Raw genomic sequence first — 21,898 nt, forward strand, 5'->3', positions numbered from 1 at the left:
TAACATGGGATGAGTAGGATTCCAGAGTCAGAAGACCTGAGCGAGCGAGATGGTGTGTTGGGAAGAATAAGATCTGTGATGTATGGATGGGAAAGACCATGGAGATCTTTAAATGTAGTGAGGAATATTTTATACTGATTGCGGTAAGAGACTGGTAACCAGTGCAGTCTATGTAAAATGGGGGTGGCATGAGATGATTTCTTGGAATTATTGAGAACTCGAGCAGCTGAATTGTGAATGGTTTGCAGTTTATTGATTGTTTAATGGGAAGACCAGAAAAGAGGGCGTTACTGTAGTCGAATCGTGAAGTGATGAAAGCGTGAACAAGAGTCTCTGCATCTTTTATATTGAGAATGGGGCATAGTCTGGCAATATTTCGGAGGTGAAAGAAAGCCGCTTTTGTGAGAGAAGAGATGTGAGGAAGGAGATTGAAGAATCAAAAATAATGCAGAGGCTTCTGACTGTAGAGGAGGGTCTGACCGGGACACCATCAATATCAACAGACTGACTAGAGTGGTGAGATGTAAGATTTGTGGATCCAACTAAAAGTACATCAGTTCTGTAAGTAAGTTTGAGAAAATTATTGGTCATCCAGGTTTTGATGTCATTGATACATGAAGATAAGGAGCTTGTGGGTAAGGGGGTAGTGGGTTTTGAACTGATATAAAGCTGTGTGTCAACAGCATAACCATGAAAGCCGAGTCGGATTATGTGACCCAAGGGAAGCATATAAGTGATGAAGAGTCCTTGAGAAACAGAAGCTGTAGTGGATTTTGACTGATGAATAGAGATGTAGTTGTTTTACATTTTGATCCCCTTTTCTCGCAATTTGGAATGCCTAATTACCACTACTTAGTAGGTCCTCGTGGTGGTGCGGTTACTCACCTCAGTCCGGGTGGCGGAGGACAAGTCTCAGTTGCCTCTGCTGCTGAGACCGCCAAAACCTTCTTATCACGTGGCTCGTTCTGCTTGTGGAGGCTCATGCTACTCTCCACGATCCATGCACCACTTACCACTAGAGCGAGAACCACTTATCGCGACCACGAGGAGTTACCCCATGTGACTCTACCCTCTCTAGCAACAGGGCCAATTTGGTTGCTTAGGATACCTAGCTGGAGTCGCTCAGCACACCCTGGATTCAAACTCTTGTCTCCAGGGGTGGTAGTCAGCGTCAATACTCTCTGAGCTACCCATGCCCCACTAGAGATGTACTGTTGATGGTTAGAGAGATAAGAATTGAACCAGGATATTACAGTACAAGATATGCCAACAGCAGAGAGGTGAGAAATGAGTATGCTGTGTGAGATAGTGTCAAAAGCAGAACTGAGATCTAAGAGATCAAGAATAGAGAGGGCATCGGAATCTGTGGGCATTAGCAGATCATTAACAACTCTTAATGACTGCAGCCTCTGTGCTATGGAGTGAATGGAAACCAGATTGAAAACACACAAAGAGATTATGTGAGGCCAGATAGGATTTTTGCTGAGAGGCAAATACATTTTCCATCAAATTGGACCGTAAAGGGAGATTTGAAATAGGACAGTAATTTTAAGGTCAGAAGGGTCTAGGCCGGACCTTTTTTAAACTGAGGTGATGGCTGAAATTTTTAGCTCTAGAGGGACAATACCAGTACTATGAAGTCTGTTGATGAGGAGGGAGATAGCAGTGGGGGCTGGGTCTAACTGACAGGAAGTAGAATTAGATTTCTTGATTAACTCTGTAATTGAAGGTGGGCTAGTCAGTGCTTAGCAAAATCGGAAATAAATGACACAGGTGGGTTGGTGAGTTTGTTAACAGTGGAAAGTAGTGTTTTGGGTCTGGAAGAGGCATTATTGATAAGGAAAGAAATAATATGCAGAGCGTGCAGCATTTAATGCAGATTTGTATGTCTGGATATGGTCATTGTAGGCAGATGAGTGAACTGTTAAACCTGTTTTCTTAAAGAGACACTCAAAGCGATGTCCTGCAACTTTCAGAGTGCAAAGTTGAGGTGTAAACCAGGGATAAGAGTGAGTGGAGGGGACAAGTCTACTCTTAAGAGGGGCATTTAAATCAAGGGCATTAGAAATGGATGTATTGTATCTAGTGAGGATGTCAACGGGACAGGTAAGTTCAGTAATGTCTGTAAGGTATGAGGTTTGTACCGATGCAGAAAAGGATACAGGATCAATAGATTTAAAGCTGCGGTAGTTTATAATGGATTTCAGACATGACCTGGGGAGAGGGATTTCACAACTTAGTTCAATAGATTAATGATTCAGTAGATTAATGATGAAGTCCAATCTGAAAGCCGAGCACAGAGACATTACTTAAATCTGCAGTACAGACTAGATCTAGAGTGTGGCCACGAGAGTGTGTAGGGAAGTCAACATGATGTACATGGGGCGGCTGTGGCTCAGGTGGTAGAGCGGGTTGGCTGCTAATCGCAGGGTTGGCGGTTCGATTCCTGGCCCACACGACTCCACATGCCGAAGTGTCCTTGGTCAAGACACTGAACCCCAAGTTGCTCCCAATGGCAGGCTAGCACCTTGCATGGCAGCTCTGCCACCATTGGTGTATGAGTGTGAGTGGGTGATTGGGACACAGAGTAAAGAGCATTGGTAACCTCTAAGTTTACAGCTCATTCAGATAACTGAAGAAATTAGACAAATATTTTGGTGGGTGATACACAATGGGCAATGGACCAATAACTTGAAAAAACAGAATTCAAAGGTGCTAATCTTATGGAAGTCAATTATTTAGTATGTAAGCGGCTGCGATAGACAGCAGCCAGACCACCACCCCTGGAAATCAGTCGAGGTTTAGCCAGGTAGTTGTATCCAAGGGGAGTTGGCAGGTTCATGTGGAAATAATCAATGGGAATTTGCCGTTTTTCAGTAAGCAGCAGTATATCTAGGTTTTTATCAGTTATTATGGTACTGAGTAGTGTGGCCTTTTCTGTTAGGGGCCGGCAGATAAACGGATCAATGACAGGATGTAAACAGTCATGACATGTAGATCAGTGTTGATGAGATGGTTCAAATGGAATAGCTGTTAGGGAGCTGTAATTTCTCCCACGATGAGCATCAGGCAGCATAGAGTAATGAGTATCTATACGATTTGACCAGATAGAAGGGAATGAGAGGTAGCGATGAGGAGATCAATGGATGTGGCGCATCTGTCAGATAATCCCAAGCTTTATAGAGGCAGTATGTAGCCGTATTGAGCCAGGAGCGAGAGTTCAAGCCGCACATTTGCAGCAGCAAATAGCGAAGCACATTTGCTGCTGCAAATGTTTTGGACACAATGTTTTGAGTCCAAAGATGTGCATAGTTAGATCTCTTTCTCTGCTGTCAGCATAGCTCTAACTCTGATGGTAGTGATGTCATCACGGAGATGCAATGTGTGCATCTCTTGTGTTTTAGGGCATTCAAGAACTACTTTAACGCACCATTCTCAGCGCTAGTACTTCATTCATTCAAACGACCTCTATATATTGTCTCTCCATCAAAGTGTGGGGGGAGATGGGGGCAGACCGTCAGACTAAAGGCATTAGTGTCTGAATGTTAAAATGTCAATGCAAGAGCAACATAATAAGGGGATAGCAGGGCTCCATTAAACCAGGCGGTGGTTTAAAGGGGTGGAAACGGCTCCGCCCCGCTTAGAGCTCAATGAAGGGAAACATTCTACCTTAATACGTGATGTCAGCCAACCGCCCATCCCCTGTGCTCATGATGTCACACAGGAAAGAACTCCGATTTTGTTTAAGCCAGAAAATAAAAGAGGTCTGATCCACTACCCCCATGTAGACTGAAATCACAGTGTTAAATATAGGGTATACTATGTTTTCTATCCTTTGGAAGTACACACATTAAACAAATAATAAAGCATTTCTAAGCCCCGCCCTCCACTGTGCTTGTGTCTTTCTAGTAGCTCCACCCTCCTCTTACCTCATGCCTCCCTCGTTGCTCTGAGCGGCCATCGGAGTCTTGTAAAGTTAGCAGGAGACATTACGCCATATGTCAGACACACTTGAAGGGAAGGGATGCCATTTCAGAGGCCGTGGGACTCGTAAATGTGGGCCATTTCTCTCCATCCAGTGTTTGAGCGCATTTAACTTGCCTTTCAGAACCTACAACTTTTAAAACCAAAAATAATACTTGCATCAGATCTGTATTTTTGTAGGCTATTTTATTAACAAGGTCATGAAATCACAGTACAAACTCTTTGTGATTGGACGGTTCTCTTTTTTACTGAGCATCTCTTGTGCAGAATTTGAAAGAGAATATGATTTACTGTGCAAAAATAAAGGTGTATGCACTTTTCTCCTCCTAGATTTTAGGATGCATCTGAGTGCAATGGAACGCGTGCCTACGATACGGCAAGAAATCTGTGAGTGGCAAACGCTGCAATTTGCCCTCATTATTCTGCTTCAGACAGAGGCAAAGCAGGTCGAATCCAGAAATGTCAGCACTATAGAAACACCAATTAGGGCACAATGTCTTTGTGCCTGTGCGTTCTCTCAAAGTACAGTCTCCCTGCTTCGCCAGACACTAAGCTATTATTTATTATTTTTAATCCTTTTAAATGTACATTTATTTTACAATGATGGCACTACTCATGTGAGCTCAACAAATGTTTAAGACAATTATTATTTATTTTTAATTTTTTTGCTTGTTTTTATGGCTGGGCAATATAAGTAAAAATCTATTTTGATATTGTTCAGCCTTTTTACAGCGTATTTATGGTACAGTATTTTCTCTGAAACAGCTTAAAGGGATAGTTCACCCAAAAATGAAAATTCTTTCATCACTTATTCACCACCATGCCATCCCAGATGTGTATGAATTACTTTCTTCTGCAGAACACAATTGAGGATTTTCAAATTAATATTTCAGCTCTGTTGGCCCATTTAATGCAAGTGCTGCAAGAAATTTGAAGCTCCAAAAAATATGCAGCATAAAAGCAATCCACTCCAGTGGTTTAATCTATCTATTCTGAAGGGATCAATTAGGCATGGGTGAGAAATAGATCAATATTTAAGTCCTGTGTTTATTGTAAATCTCCACTTTCACTTTCGCTTCCACATACGAGTTGGGGCTGGTCAAAGGTGGAGATTTATAGTAAAATAGACTTAAATATTGATCTGTTTCTCACCCACACCTATCATATCGCTCCAGAAGATATGGATTTAACCACTGGAGTTGTATGGATAACATTTATTATGCCGTTATGTGCTTTATGAACTTTCTATGGTCTGTTAATTAAATACTTGCATTGTATGGACCTACAGAGCTGAAATATTCTCCTAAAAATGTTAATCTGTGTTCTGCAGAAGAAAGTCAGTCATACACATCTAGGCTCTCTTGAGGATGAGTAAATGAGATAATTTTCATTTTAGGGTGAACTTTCCCTTTATTAAAGTGAGTTTTAAGTCTAAAGTACAGAAGCCCTGAACCGCAATATGGAGAAAAAAAACAAAACAACAACAAAAAATTTTTCTTTGTCTCAGTTCCTTCCTGAGCCCAAGTTTTCATGTATTTGTATCTTTTCCCCAAAAAATTATTTTTCTCTTATTTTTATTTCTTTCACCGTGCGGTTCAGGGCTTCCGTACTAAAGAAACATCATGTAGACCAAACAGAATAATAGTAATAATAAATACCTAGTAAAAAACAAACAAAAGCAAGGCATGATTTCAACAGTATGTCACTATATAAAAGCAAGGAGGAATGAATTTGAGTCATTTTATTCCTATGCTCCAATATAACAACAACATAGTGATAGAAACAGCAGTGTATGTATAATGCAAATTGAATCCATTTTTTTAATCCACTCACTGAAACGGACAGTTTGAACTGATTTGCTGAAATTAATCAAACGTATCAACACCATTTTTGCCACTGACGTTTAAATCAGATAGACACTACTACAAAATTTATCTTAACATGTTGTGAATCAAGAAAGGATTGCAAAACTAGTTTAATGACGTACTACTTTTTTAATTTAATGGGCAAACCAGCCCGTCTGGCACCAACAATCATCCATGTGATTATCTAATCAGCCAATCACGTGGCAGCAGTGCAGTGCATAAAATCATGCATATACGGGTCAGGAGCTTCAGTTAATGTTCACATCAACCATCAGAATGGAGAAAAATCTATCTCTGTTATTTGGACTGTGGCATGATTGTTGGTCCCAGACAGGCTGGTTTACTTATCAAACAATGCATCATATATGCTTACTAAAAATCACTTTTAATAAGTTTATGCCAAATGCATAAATGTAAGTGTAAATATATTGTAAATATCCAGCAAATATATACTGTGTCACCCAACCAAATGTTTCAGTATGTGTAGATTTCCTCAGTATAAATGTGGTGCATCAGAGGATTTGCATTTCTGAGTTTTGCTTTTTTCTGTTTTTGCCCGCTTGCAGATTGCTCCAAAAGCCAGGGCGGTTTAAGTCTGTTTTGACGAAAATATCATTCATCATGTTTATGTCTTACTAAAAATAGCCAAAATAATTCCTACTTGAATGAATTTGTGTGTGTGTTTGTGAGTTTATGCCTTTGTCCATATGTGCTTTAAAGATAAAAGAACTCCACCTGACCGTCGCAGCACACCGACTCTATCACCTTATTTATGGCAACGTTTTTCCACCTTACCATCTTTCAAACAGTCATGTTGTGGATTTTTATTTCAAGCATTAACTGCTAGATAAACGGATGAGCTGAGAGATGGAAAAGCAGATGGAGAGAGAGAGAGAGAGATAGAAAGGAGAGGGTTTAAGTGATATTCTCATCCACTCATCTCTACATAATATGCCTGCTTGGAATATGAGGAGTTATAGGTGTATAATGCTTTCCGCAAATAAGTCACGAGAGATAGTGGTCTCTATTTCCTTTTTGCCATTTCTCCCTCTTGCTCTCTCTGGCCTTTAGCTGCTATATTCATGTGTGTCCATATCTGTTGATATTGTATATTGTTGTGTGTTTCAGATGGTATCAGTGTAACAGGTCTGCCGGTATCCAGTCCACTGCGACAGGTCCTAAAGCAACGCTCTGAAAATAAACCAGTCAGCACTGACAGCAACAAGAACGAATACAACCATGTCAAGGTAGGAATTTTATCCTCAAGCTACACACTCAGCATTATACCCTCTGAATTCCCTCCAACCAGCTTATCAAACTATGCAAAAATCTGTGTAATACTCTCAATTGCTTTATACTGCTTCCTACTGTAGCTTTTTTGTGCTGTTTATGAAAATGCGCTAGGTTGACGTCTTTGATTGTTGCACAGGAGCTTTGCCAGATTTAAGAAATGTTCCAGGTTCAATAAAAGACTGGTAAATTGGGCCAGCCATAATCATTAAATGACACATTGTATTGTATGGCCACAAGACGTAGGCATTATATGCACTAACATGATTTTAGTGTAATAAAATAGTTGATTAACTTTGCATGCGTGGAAGTTATATTCAAATTTAAAATGACAAAACTCCGATAAACCCTGTAATGCTGGTAAATCCCTGATGTGATCAAACTTAGTCTTGTTTATGGGCTGGCCCCATTGTACCGTATTTGCCGCTAACACTTTACAGACATTTTCTTTTGTTAACTTTATTTAAAAGCATCAGTTAACATGAACTGAACAATACTTTAACAGCATTTATTAATCTTGGTTAATTTTAAATTCGTTATATATTCTAAAACTAGGGCTGTCAATCGGTAAAAATTTCACAGAAAAACTGTGTTATATTTTAGCATCTTCAAAGTAGTCACCCTTTGCATAGAATTTGCAGACATGAACTCGTAACATTTTCTCAACCAACTTCTTGAGGTTTCACCCTGGGATGCTTTTTAAACAGTATTGAAGGAGTTCCCATCTATTTCTGGCACTTATTGGCTTCTTTTCTTTATTATTTGGGCCAAGTCAACTATTTCAAAAACTTTTTTTCTATAAAATTTTTGTTTTATAATGAAATAAATTAATAAGGTGGCACAATTAGATTTTTGTCGACAACTAATTTCAAAGATTTAAGCATACGCCTTCAAATCATCAGATCAAAAGAGAAACATTTCAGTCAAGTGTTTCAAAAGTTTTGACCGGTAGTGTGTACATACACTATATATATATATATATATATATATTATTAAGGATTTTTTTGTTTGTTTCAATTTTGTGCAAAATTTTTCAATTAAGATATTCACAGCTTAAATATACCACCGTGTGAAATTGCATCCCCAAAAAAATTCAAGCACATTGCATTATTTTTCATTAGTTGCAATTTACTGTGCAAAGACATTTTCCATTGAAATACTTCCATATGCATTCCATTTAAAACACGTCTCGAGCTTCTCTTCTCTTTTTTTAGAACTTTATTTCCCTGAGGATATACAAGACAAATGGAATTGTAACTATTTATTGGCAGGACAAATTAAATTTGCCTCAAAATGCCTACCTTAATTGAAAGCGAATGGTTTCCAATTGCTTTGCTACTGAAAATCGCTGTCAGTGTGAACGGCAATTAGTAACTGAACTGGCCAACACAATAATTTACACTGTTTACTAACCTTACAACAGTCTACTGTACAATAATCTACAATAACACTTCCAGTCCCTCAACAACCTTTTACGGTACCATATGGCGCTTTAGAAATATCTAGAAATGCAGGGCTATCCGGGTGTCCCACTATATTTGCCTCTGTCCTCCAGATTTCTGATGCATATTCTTGAGACCATGATACCTTAAGCAGAGGCAGTGCTGCTCTGAAAATCTTGCCTTGAGCCAGATCTGATTTTGAGTTGTCTGGATTGAGCGCATAGTGCTCATCAGTAGGCCATAGGCCTGGCGGTATCGTCAGGGGCACTGAGGATAGATTGTGTCCTCTTTTATATAACTGCATTAATGCTCTTGTTGATCAAGCTCATCTTATTGTGAAGTACTGAATAATTATTTTTTTCTCAGCTCTTTGTAGAAAGCTGCTGCTGTTTCCCTTAAGACCTCTGAATATGTTAAAGAATTAAGGGTCATTCACACAGGATACTTTCTTGTGACTGTATGAGCTAGAAGTGTGCCAGAATGCATGCCATGCCCTTTTTAAGAAGACGTTTTGAGAGGTTTGAAAAGCACATCTTGAGATTTTTCAGGGTAACCATTCGTCCTGGAAAACCTGGAATTTTGCAATGGAGTTTTCCAGTCATGGAAAATTAGAAACATGTCTAAATGCCCTAGAAAATAATTATTTGTCCTGGAAAATATTTTAGAGTAATGAAAAGGGTTGACTGTGTTGCTAGCACAGTTTTCGTTATATGTACAAAAACATGGTAACGATCGGGTCTCTGAATAGGAGTCAAGTACACAAATTCGTATAGTTTTGTCACTCCCAGTGGCTACGCATTGTGAAACAACATCAACGTTTAAGGGTGCTTACACCCTTATGGTTGATTACAGCAGCAGCCAATTCTGTGCATGGCAGTCACGGTCCCACCAAGCCAAATCGCTTGATTGGTTACAGCTACGGTCAATCGTGTGCTTGGCAGTCACGGTCCCACCAAGCCAAATCGCTTGATTGGTTACAGTTACGGTCAATCGCGTGCTTTGCAGTCACGGTCCCACCAAGCCAGATCGCTTGATTGGTTACAGCTACAGTCAGTCGTGTGCTTGGCAGTCACGGTCCCACCAAGCCAAATCGCTTGATTGGTTACAGCTACGGTCAATCACGTGCTTGGCAGTCACGGTCCCACCAAGGCAGATCGCTTGATTGGTTACAGTTACGGTCAATTGTGTGCTTGGCAGTCACGGTCCCACCAAGCCAGATCGCTTGATTGGTTACAGTTACGGTCAATTGCGTGCTTTGCAGTCACGGTCCCACCAAGCCAGATCGCTTGATTGGTTACAGCTACAGTCAGTCGTGTGCTTGGCAGTCACGGTCCCACCAAGCCAAATCGCTTGATTGGTTACAGCTACGGTCAATCACGTGCTTGGCAGTCACGGTCCCACCAAGGCAGATCGCTTGATTGGTCACAGCTACGGCCAATTGTGTGCTTGGCAGTCACGGTCCCACCAAGGCGGATCCCTTGATTGGTTACAGTTACGGTCAATTGCGTGCTTTGCAGTCACGGTCCCACCAAGGCAGATCGCTTGATTGGTTACAGCTACGGTCAATCGCGTGCTTGGCAGTCACGGTCCCACCAAGGCAGATCGCTTGATTGGTCACAGCTACGGTCAATTGTGTGCTTGGCAGTCACGGTCCCACCAAGGCGGATCCCTTGATTGGTTACAGCTACGGTCAATCACGTGCTTGGCAGTCACGGTCCCACCAAGGCAGATCGCTTGATTGGTTACAGTTACGGTCAATTGCGTGCGTTGCAGTCACGGTCCCACCAAGGCAGATCGCTTGATTGGTTACAGCTACGGTCAATCGCGTGCTTTGCAGTCACGGTCCCACCAAGGCAGATCACTTGATTGGTTACAGCTACGGTCAATCGTGTGCTTGGCAGTCACGGTCCCACCAAGACAGATTGCTTGATTGGTTACAGCTACGGTCAATCGCGTGCTTGGATAGAGCAGCGCATGCACAGTGAGAAGCGGCACTCATGAAACTTCTCATTCATAAACAAAGTGAATGACCTGGTACATGTACCGATGGACTGATTGAGAGGGGCATATTGTTAGTTCACTTTAGCTTCTGCATGTGAGTCTAGCTGGTTCATCATGGATCGAAAAGGGCGGAAGAGCGTAAAAGTGACAGCTTTGTTTCTACACATTGAGGGTCAGCGTAAATGTGTAAAGTCTCTTGGTAGATTTTGGTCGCAAATCATTCAAAATGATTCTGATTGCACATAAGATGCTCATTTGTCGTTACCTAGTGGTATCTCCAGAAGTGGTCACTAAACAAATCAATTAATGAAACTGAACACATTTTTTAAACATAAGCAAGCCCCACCAAATTACCCTTTATTTTTGCAGCTAATTCTGCACAATTGTGCATATCATTTTCTATACTTGAATCATTCAAATAGCTTAAGTAGTGGTTTTAGCATATTCTTTAATAAAATAACCCCAGAAAACATGTTCGTGAATCAGTGATTTTTTTTTTCTTTCAACTTTTTCGATACTCATGAGTTTACGTCCCTGTGAGTTACGAATTTTGGACATCAAAGATAGTCAGCCCACTGATTTTTTTTAAACTTCATTCACACCGCGTTGGTAGCAAGGTGATTCGACCTTAATACCTCAGAGTGTGAAGTCATATTTCAACAATAATTCAACAATCAGAGTCAGCTTGTACCGCGGTTACCACATGTAGTATGCAGAAAACACAGTATCTCGTCATAAAAATTACATTAGCAATAAAACAGAATATCATAGAGAGTCGTCCGCTCATACGATGAAAACACCATCACGATCATCACGTGCACTCGTTTGTGTGTGTGAGATGACAGAGACAGAGTACTCTGAAGTGTGCAGCACATACAGACTATATATGTGTTTAATTAAATCACTTACCGGTATTAATAATTACATATGGATATGGAGCAAATTGCCTATCTGGAGGTGAGCATCTACTGTCAAAAACACACAGAAACGCCAAAATAACAGCTCCATTTAAATGGACGCATGTGTTTTTGCTTAAGTATTACACTTGTTGGGCACATAAAATCTCTTGGAAATGTTGTGGAGAAAATCGTGCCTTGAAAAGAGTTGTAACCCTGTACTTGTGTTCTATTGTACACCACTGAGCTGAATCTTTCATTTTTTAGAAGGGACAGAAAGGAACTTCAAAAATGCTGGTCTATTTTTGGAGAGGCCACATGATTTGTGGATAGTGTGTCTTTGGCTCTTTGGAGAATGAGATATGATCTCTGTCTATGGTACTGAAGTTTTATGTATGGATGTCTACGTTCATGGTGCTGAATCCCATGAATCGAAGCAAAATTCTGAACCGTTGGCGTAATTTCAGTTCACATGACCTCAGCTTTATTCTTTCTTACTGACAATCTCAGGATTCTTTTTTGAATGGTCCAGTGTTATTATTTCAGAGATCACATTCATGAATATATTTGCACTGACAGGAGTTAAAGTCTCAGTGCATCTGAGCTTGTTTTGTTGCTTTAGAGACAGATTGGTAATCCTGTTACATTACAACCAACATGGACAAAATGCCAAAGCACAATCCAATCGGACACATGCAGTCATCAGGGAATGAAAGAGCTGATTAACACGCACAGATTTAAGATGGACATTGTCTCTCTGCAGGTACGTGACTGCAGTCAATTACTGGTGGGTCCTGGGACTTCCTCACATATTGATGAAGATTGTGAATAACTTTGTAATAACAAATTGGATATAATGATATAAAGTTATGGTTTAATAATTGATTTGATAAAGTAAACTTGTAACATTGAAATTGTTTCAATATAATAATTTTTTTTTTTACTTTGTAAAAAAACATTTATTCGTGATTTGAAAATAGATTTAACCAATTTGCAACACTAATTTGTTTATTTAATTACAAATAAAAAGCATAGTAAAACTATTTTTTACTTTGGAATTTTATTTTAATTAAATAATAATTCGTACATAGATTTACACAATTTGTAACTTATTTTTATTGTAATTTACTTTGGAATTGTTTAGATATTGCTTCAATAAATATACAGTATATATATTTATTTAAGCAATATCACATGAGCAAGAGTGCTATATGGCCCTACATCAGCACTGCTGTGATTCAGCCACAGGCCGAGTTGCTTATATACAACAGTTCAACGAACAAGTACATTTAAAAAAATTTGGAAAAACTGAGTACGGTCATAAAAACGCAAAAATCCATGGAACGACATTCTTACGTGACGGATCAGAATCTGCCGTTGCTGGTTCAAAACAAATGAAGCGTCCAAACCTCCGTTAGTAATTCAAAAAGTTCACTTCAGAAATAGTATCACGGCTTGTGCTTTTTCTAACAAGTTATTGGATGAACAAGGGTGTGTGTGTGCGTGTGTGTGTGTGTGTGTGCGTGTGTGTGTGCGTGTGTGTGTGCGTGTGTGTGTGCGTGTGTGTGTGTGTGTGTGTGTGTGCGTGTGTGTGTGCGTGTGTGTGTGTGCGTGTGTGTGTGTGAGAGAGAGAGGGGGAGCATGTGCAATCACCTGTTGCCACACCCAATCAGAGATGCTGTCAGCTTTTTCAGTGAAATTCCTCTCTTTTTCACTGTAGCAGGTGCACAAGAGTCATTCACTATAGAAACAGTGATGTCCTCCACCATTTTAAACAGTATGTATCCAATATGGAAACTCCGATAAAAGGTAAGCACTTGAGTTTTGTAATAAATCAGTCTGTTGTGTGTCTCAGCTGTGATGAGCCAAAATCCTGAATTTGTCTTTTTAAAGCTATTTCCTAGCTTTGGTAATGTATTAGTAATACGAGCGCTCACGGAGCTCTGTTCTATGTAAACAATGACTAACGGATTCACTTTACGTCACCAACTGGCTCATATTACACACAAAAATTATCTTTTGCCTCCACCTGCTGGCTAACATATGTAATTTCACAAATAAAGACAGTAACTCCTAGCATATCTGCACTGTCTTACACTTTAGTTTAGAACAGCATGAACACAAGCGGAGTGATACACACACAGTGAAGCGTCCGAGTGCTGATGATGTCACACCATCAGTGCTCATGGAACGTCTCTCGTCCATTCAGATTCGAGGACCGGAACTAACTGTTGTGTGGGTGTGTATATGTGTGTATATATATGTGTGTGTGTGTGTGTGTGTGTGTGTGTGTGTGTGTGTGTGTGTGTGTGTGTGTGTGTATGTATATATATATATATATATATATATATATATATATATATATATATACATATATATATATATATATATATATATATACATACACATATATTTCCGAATCACAAAATTATGTAAATTAAATGCATCATTTATTTGGAATAGTTTCCCAATTGGAAGTTGTTGTTGGAAAAACTTTGGATTCCTACATATGATTTGACATGTTAAATGTAAAAGTAACAGTAAAAGATCTGCACGGTAAAAATAAAGTCACACTCACATGTGCAAAATACCAAACCTTTGCAGACACCATTTTTTTTTAAAACAAAATTAGAAATTTGAGAACAGCACATCTGAGAGAGTGGCTTTCGATCCATCTACCTTCATTTCTCTCTCCTCGTCAATGGCTAATTCAACACCATTTTCAGGAGAAAGAAAGAGAGATACAAAGAATCTGTGGTGAATGGAGTGAAAGAATATAAATGTAAATCCAAAAAAATCAGCATTTGGTAAAGTACGATTCAAAACGAGAAAGAGATGAGCAGTGAAAGTAGAGAATTAATGAGAGGCTAGAGAGAGGGGAAAGTTGAGTGACAAGGCACACAGACACTGCAGGATATATCCCATAAACTTGATACATCTCTGAATGTTGGAATCTCGAGGAGTTGAAGGTAATCAGTTCTGCTCACTGACTGACAGTGTTAGTGACTGCGACTCCCCAACAGCAAGTGTCTTCATTCATTTCCCCTCTCATAACCCTATCAGCACCACGCACACATCGATAAAGAGAGAGCGTGTCCGTGCCCTCACTATCTCCAAACCTCCAAACGACTTGCCTGTGAAGAGAATTCCTCGTGCTCAGCTGTTTTCACTCTTCATCTTTCTTTCTTTCTTGGTTTCCTTCACTCTCTTTGGCCAGGGAAAGGTTGAGGAGTGATAGGAGGTGGAATAGAGAATCACACTGCGCTCTGTTGAATTGCCAACACTCAATAAAAAAGACGGATAGCGACTGTTGGAGAAGGAAGATTAGTGAGAGAGAAGGATTAGGCTAGGTGTGTGTATGTGCGTACAAAAACTTGCTGTTTTATCCTTTTCCTTACCCAAGACAAAATGCAGACACTTAGTGGAGTGTGGAAATGGAGCACTTCACAATTGTTGCTGTCCGCTGTATTATAAGTCAAGCTTGCTCTTTGTAATCAAATGTATCGTAGATTCAAATGAACCGGCTCATCTAAGTCATTTACTCGGGAATCACACTACACTGGTCGTACTGCGTTTTATGGTGAATGGTAGCGCAGGGAGCAATGTCAGAGTAGTTAAGCCCAGTATTGTGTCTGCATCGGTGGAGGAATGCATGTTCGTAAACCATTAATGGAACCGAAAGACCTAAAAACACCTGATATTTTTCTCTCCTTTATTTTTTTGCTCCCCCGTTTCGTTCTCGCTTCCATCTGGATATTTTCCCATTTCTTTATTTTCCCGATACTTTATCCTGCTTTAGAGATGATTAGCAGACCGTTACAGAACACAAGTCGGTTTGTCATCAGAAATTAACGTTCCTTCGGCAAGACAGTGAAGGAGCATTTTAATAATTTCTCCGATGGTGCTGGAGGGAAAAATCGATTGACCAGAGCTTGTTTTTTATAGCTGATATGAGCTCCGTTCACCAGATTAATGACTTTATCCCTGCTATTATAAAACTGGGCATCAAATCTGACCCCTGTGTATGTGTACATTACAGCGCAATGCATTCATGAACTATCCTGCAGGACAGAAGCTGTTCAATTCAGCCGGTTGGTTGTCCTAGTCTTAGTCTGTCTCTGCACACATACACACAGCTGACTTTATAGCACAGAGTGTTATTTACCCTAAAGCCGAGTGACAAGTTTGTTTACTATTATACTGTGTGTATATAACGGGAATTTAATGCTATTTTTCCCATCAGTGGCTGACGGGAGTTTTTTTTTCTTCTTTTTAAATGAAATGATCATTCAAAGTTATGAAGTCTTAAATACCATTACAACTGTATCTACCTGAAGGGACATACAGATAAACATACTGCAGATATACACTTCTACCTTCCTTCCCTCCTTTCTTTCAGTCACAACATTAAAACCACCTACCTAATATTGTGTAGGTCCCCCTCGTGCCACCAAAACAACACCAACCCGCATCCCAGAATAGTATTCTGAGATTATATTCTTCTCACCACAATTGTACAGAGTGGTTACTCAAACCAGCCCGTCTGGCACCAACAATCATCCATGTGGTTATCTAATCAGCCAATCATGTGACAGTCGTGCAGTGCATAAAATCATGCAGATACGGGTCAGGAGCTTCAGTTAATGTTCACATCAACCATCAGAATGGGGATAAAATGTGATCTCAGTGATTTGGACCGTGGCATGATTGTTGGTGCCAGACGGGCTGGTTTGCGTAACCACTCTGTACAATTGTGGTGAGAAGTATAAATTCTCACAGTACTATTCTGGGATGCGGGTTGGTGCTGTTTTGGTGGCACGAGGTGGACCTACACAATATTGGGCAGGTGGTTTTAATGTTGTACCTGATCTCTGTGTGTGTGTGTGTGTGTGTGTGTGTGTGTGTGTGTGTGTGTGTGTGTGTGTGTGTGTGTATCCAGTGAAAACCGCTGAACTAGCAAGTGTACAGATCAGGTTGCGGATAAGATAAAATGTGTTTTTTGCTTAGCACAAATAAAATATAATGTACATAATACTTTTGATGAAAATATGTTGAGTGGGACTTTTAATTTAATCCGTTGTGATTTGATTGGATCGTGTAAAGTGGTCTGCATGTTGTTGGTTGATATATTAGTTTTCTCCACCCTCATGTTACATCAACTGAATAGAGAAGTCATTTAATTTAATGCATTTTGATGAAAGTTTATGGAAAATGTAAACAAAAACAATTATCTGAATAATATATATTTTTTTCTCTAGATAACTGATAAATCATGCACAATAAGACAAGGAACATAGTACAAAGTAAATATGATTAATTGTTATTTAGGAACACACACTAACTTGTTTTTATATAATTGTAGTGACTCTCCATAGACTTGCATGCATTTTATGGCTTTTATCCCCTAACCCTACCCATAAACCTAACCCTCACAGAAACCTTTATGTGTTTTTACATTTTCAAAAAAACATTGTTTAGTATGTTTAATAAGCCATTTCCCTTGTTGGGACCGCTGGCTGAGCCACACATTGTAGGTGATCTCAGGTTTTACTATCCTTATGGTGACATTTGGTCCCCCACAATGTAGTATAAACATGTGTACACACACACACACACACACACACACACACACACACACACACACACACACACACACACACACACACACACACACACACACACCAAACATATTATTATTACTTTCTGCCTTATTGATAGAGTGTTGCAGGGTAGTTCATTCTCTAAGTGTGTGTGTGTGTGTGTGTGTGTGTGTGTGTGTGTGTGCGCTGCTTGTGTGTGTTTGGCTCTGGAAAGTGCTTGCACAGTAGTAAGAGCTGCAGAATAACGGCTATACATCATCACACAGATGAGCCGCCAGACACACACTGATACAGTACTGTGCTCTCTCTTTCTCACTCTGCTGAGTAATCACATCACTTGCCCCTTCACTGGATGTTACTGCCCCACAGTTCTGCCCCTTTACACCCTAGCTGCCCCTCTCTACCCTCTCGTAGAGACACGGTGAAAAGAAATCACCTTAAACTGAACTGCTTGGAAATGAGAAATAAGTGTAAAAATCAGTGGCAGTGTTAGTTTGCAATGTATTTCCTTCCCAGAGAGCTCCGATTCCTGTTTCCTCTGAAGAATGCCACTCCTTTACCTGAAGCATTTTAATGTTCTTTCTTTCAAGGTGAAGTGTATAATTAAAAATAAGTGTATAAACAGAAAGGCCTTAAGAATCAGCCTTCAAATTGGTCTTACAGAGGTTAGCTAATCACAAAAAGATCATTAACATTACAAGTCTTAAAGGTGCAGTATAGAAAACGGCTCGTTTAATTCTATGGATTGGAGAGAGGTTGGAAAAAGTACAATTGTTTTTTGGTGCAAGAAACCTCAACTAACATTTCAACATCAGCACTAAAATAAAATGCTACAAAAGTGTAGAATAAGGGTCTGCAGTTTGTTCTACTTGTTATTAGATTACTACGTTATCAAATCAGCTCTCAGCGCTCACAGAAAAGTCTTTTGACAGTTGCCTGAATACAGATTATAATTGATGTCATTTCATACTGTGTTGGAGCTGTGTTGCTCATGCTGTGAGAGAAATGACTGTAAAACTGATTTTGTATGAATTTGTGGACTACAATGAAAACAACAGTGTGTTTGATGAAACTCAGGCGAATTAAAGATTGTCACTTGTAGGTCATATTTTCGCATATAGATCTTATAAAAACATTTATTAAAAAATGGCCTCATAGCATGGATTTTATTATTGAAAATGTTGGATACACTTTGCAAATATAGTCCAAAAGATGTGTTTTAATGTTGCCTTTTTAACTTTCTATTTCTTAATATGTTTAGGTTTCATTCTGTCTGTCAGGTTTTCCGTTTGCCGGTAAGTACCGGTTTTTGACTGTTAAAATGTCCTAATGTCCTTCAAATTCAAACATTGTCACACACCGTGTCTGGTGAAAATAGCAAGACGTTGTGTCAGCAACCCCTTTAGTTGATGCCACAATTGTACAGCTTGAAGGCATTCCAATGATAAAAGCGCTTCGCTGCCACAAAGGTTTAAACTCTCCCGAAACTTGTATCCCGCACACTGGCAAAGCAGCCTTCATTTATTACCATCTCGCAACGAGGCAAGAAGCTTCTCACTTCAGAATCACATTAACCTGATGATACGCACCCCGTTTTTTAGCTCAAACCATGAAAATGACTGTGACTGGGCGGAGGGAGGGGCCAGGTCGTGATTATACACACCCGGTCCCTTATCGGGCTAATTGAGCCTCGAAGAGGGATAAAGGCTGATTGCGGACGGTGGTGCGGGAGAGAGAGATTGTTTACGGACATGTCCGTCATGTGCGTGTTTGTGTCTTTTGTTTAAGTTTAGCAGTAAAATATTATTTATATCGTCAAGCCGGTTCTCGCCTCCTTGCCTGTCCAAATCCCTTTACACTGCTGCCGAAACCCAGGAAGGAGTAGGGATACGCCGTAGTAGAGTTCTCGCCACTACCGCCCACCCCAACGGAGCAGCCGTCTCCCCGCGAGGGGCTGGAGGACTGCCTCCGATCCGCCCGGGGAGGTGCGGCTGTCGTCCGTTGGAGGAGTGGCCGGGGACCGAGCTACGGCGTATCAGAGAACTGGTGAGTAAGTGTTTGTGGCGAACTGGATTCATCTGGCGATCGCGTTTTCATAACAAAGGTATGAATTCCTGTTTTGATATTGCATGTTTTTCATTTGTACTCCTGCACAAATAACTCAATTGCTGTTTCTGGAGCATTGCTATCGTGAAACAGAGATCGGATATCAATGTTGAACCCTTAGACCTTTGAAAAGATGTATCATTTGTTAACATTACTTACATTTATAGATGGTAAGTTATATATTAAATGTAAGCTGAGTGGAGCATTCGTGCTATGAAAATAGTCTTAAAAAATGTAAATAGTCATAAAAATAAAGAGCAAATTATATGACATAACTAGGGGTGGGCGATAAAACCAAAATCTCACATCATGATAATGACATTCATCACAATATATTCATGTATTTTTTTCAATCAATACATTTTTATCTTAATTTCACATTATGCCACATTTCAGTCTGATATATTGTTGACCATTATTATTATTAGACTATTTTTATAGCCTAAACTTTCCGCAAGAAACTCATGATCATTCCAAAGCAATTATACATAAGTACAAAAAACACTCATGAAACAAAACCCTTCTTGCAGAAAATATAAGAAATTATGTAAACTCTTATAGCAGAAAATAAATATGAACTAACTATTAACACTTATTGCAAAACAAATAAATAAATTAAAATAAAAAAAATGATGTCAGAAAAAATGCATAAAGTTCTTTTGCAAAAGATTAAAGCAGATTTCTTTTTAAAGCAGATTAAACCCACACCCGATGTCACACCTGTTTTAATAACAAGCTCCTCATCATTTTCTTGACTTTCTGTGGAGATGTTTTTTTCTCAGGGTTTGCCCTTGGTTAAAAATTATTAAGTTGCACAATTTATCCCGCTCTGTGCTTTCCTGTAAATAACAGCATGCCTGATGCACTGCAGACACTTGCGTGCACCAGAGAAAGCACACACAACATAAGTTGAAATAAACATGAAATATTCTTTTATTTAGGAATTTAAGAGCTGATTATGATGTAGTTGTTTTTAGATTCAAGGCCGTTTGAACGTTGAACGAAAACTAAAAGTTGCAGGTCTTAATATAACCCCATCAAAATTCCTTAGAGACGCTTCGAACACCAGCCATCTGCGTCACCATGCTAGCAACACTCTGAGGGAGCCATGGACACTGTGTAGGGACCCTGTGAATCGGATTGCAGCTGTAGTGATCACCATAGCAGTGTTTTATTGTCTTGTGACTGAGAAGAATAAACATGGATGCCAACAGTTTAAACCATTTGGTGTTGTGAATATATGTTGAGCATGTGTCAGTTGTTCTGTCGTTTGGTCTTTCAGCCTGCGTAACTATATAATTCTGTCTATTTCTTTGTTCAGTTGTTTGTTTGCTTGTTTCATCCATCCATCCATCCATCCATCCATCCATCCATCCATCCATCCATCCATCCATCCATCCATCCATCCATCCATCCATCCATCCATCCATCCATCCATCCATCCATCCATCCATCCATCCATCCATCCATCCATCCATCCATCCATCCATCCATCCATCCATCCATCGTGAAGCTTTATTAGCGTAGCCGTATTTCCGAAACATTTTGTTGTCATCAGTGTAGTCATCATTTGTTCTATCAATCGCTTGTTTGTTCATTCTATCTATTGTTATACTGTAATTATCTATTGGTCAGCTGTCTGTCCTTTTCAGCTGTCCGCCCTTATCTATTTGTCTATCCATGCATCCATTTAATTGAAACAAATGTTTGGTTCATTGAAGCTTTATTGGCGTAACTGTTGAAGTGTAATATTGCAGAAGCATTTGGTAGCATCAGTCTAGTTTACTTCACAGTAATGGTGTTTAAGGCTAAAGTAACATTCAGTATTAAGATATAAATTAAAATGTCAAAGTTCTTTTATTAACTGTATTGAATTTCACATCCTTGTCTTGTAAGCCATAAAACTCATAGGCCTTAATAATTGTTAGGACAAGACTGAGTGCAGCAGCCGTTTCATAGGTGTTTAAATCTTTTGATTTTGTATGAAGGAGCAAGTCTTAAAACCAGAATATTTCTCTCTGTTAATATTTCAGAAGTACTGCAGTAATATTGGGTATTGGTCATGATTTAGGGCATTTGATAGCTGTTACACTGAGTAAATTGTGCAGTGGTCACCTTCACGCTCTTACAAGAGCTGCTATAATCATCCATTACATGGTGTAGGTCTGCTGTTTGTTTTTATAAAACCTATAGATTGCTTTTCACACTCAATACTTCTAAAAGAGTATCACTTAATCACAAAAAATGTGTTGGGTTGTTTCTTGAAATTATTTTTAATTATGATTAATTGGTTTCATTCTTTTATTTGTTTATTCATTCATTTCATTAAATGTTTTATCCTTTTTTCATTAGTTCCTCCATTCATTAGTTTGTAGTGCCCCCTTGAAAAAAGTGGCCATGTAAGACGGCCTTTGTTGCACCCCCATTTTCACCTACAGTCACCAAAATTGGTACATTTATAGTTCTCATCAAGCCGAACAACTTTTATAATTAAAGTTATTAGCTCTGCCCAACAAGAAGTCGGACATTTTGGATGATTCAAATATTGCAGTCTCTGAACTTTTAAATACTCCTCCTAAAAAACTTAACCCATCCTTAAACTATGTCAAAAAGTTCTCATCAAAAAATCCTCCACGTGAGGCAAAGACAGCTTTGCAGATCTTTGGCATTCTAGCTGTCAGTTTGTCCAGATACTCGGGTGACCTTTCACCCCA

At 39.5% G+C, this 21,898-nt stretch overlaps 1 protein-coding gene across 4 annotated transcripts in view; it reads left to right on the forward strand.

Moving 5' to 3' along the window:
* The window catches only part of LOC127650553 (trafficking protein particle complex subunit 9-like), a 245,150-nt gene that overhangs the window by 103,800 nt on the left and 119,452 nt on the right, over positions 1-21,898 (forward strand). For all 4 annotated transcript variants that reach the window (XM_052136035.1, XM_052136037.1, XM_052136036.1 and 1 more), the window contains one exon: positions 6,978-7,096. In XM_052136035.1, the coding sequence (XP_051991995.1) occupies positions 6,978-7,096 (119 nt within the window). The remainder of the gene's footprint in view (positions 1-6,977; positions 7,097-21,898) is intronic.

Source organism: Xyrauchen texanus, chromosome 10 (assembly GCF_025860055.1).
Source record: "Xyrauchen texanus isolate HMW12.3.18 chromosome 10, RBS_HiC_50CHRs, whole genome shotgun sequence".
Classification (NCBI taxonomy): domain Eukaryota; kingdom Metazoa; phylum Chordata; class Actinopteri; order Cypriniformes; family Catostomidae; genus Xyrauchen; species Xyrauchen texanus.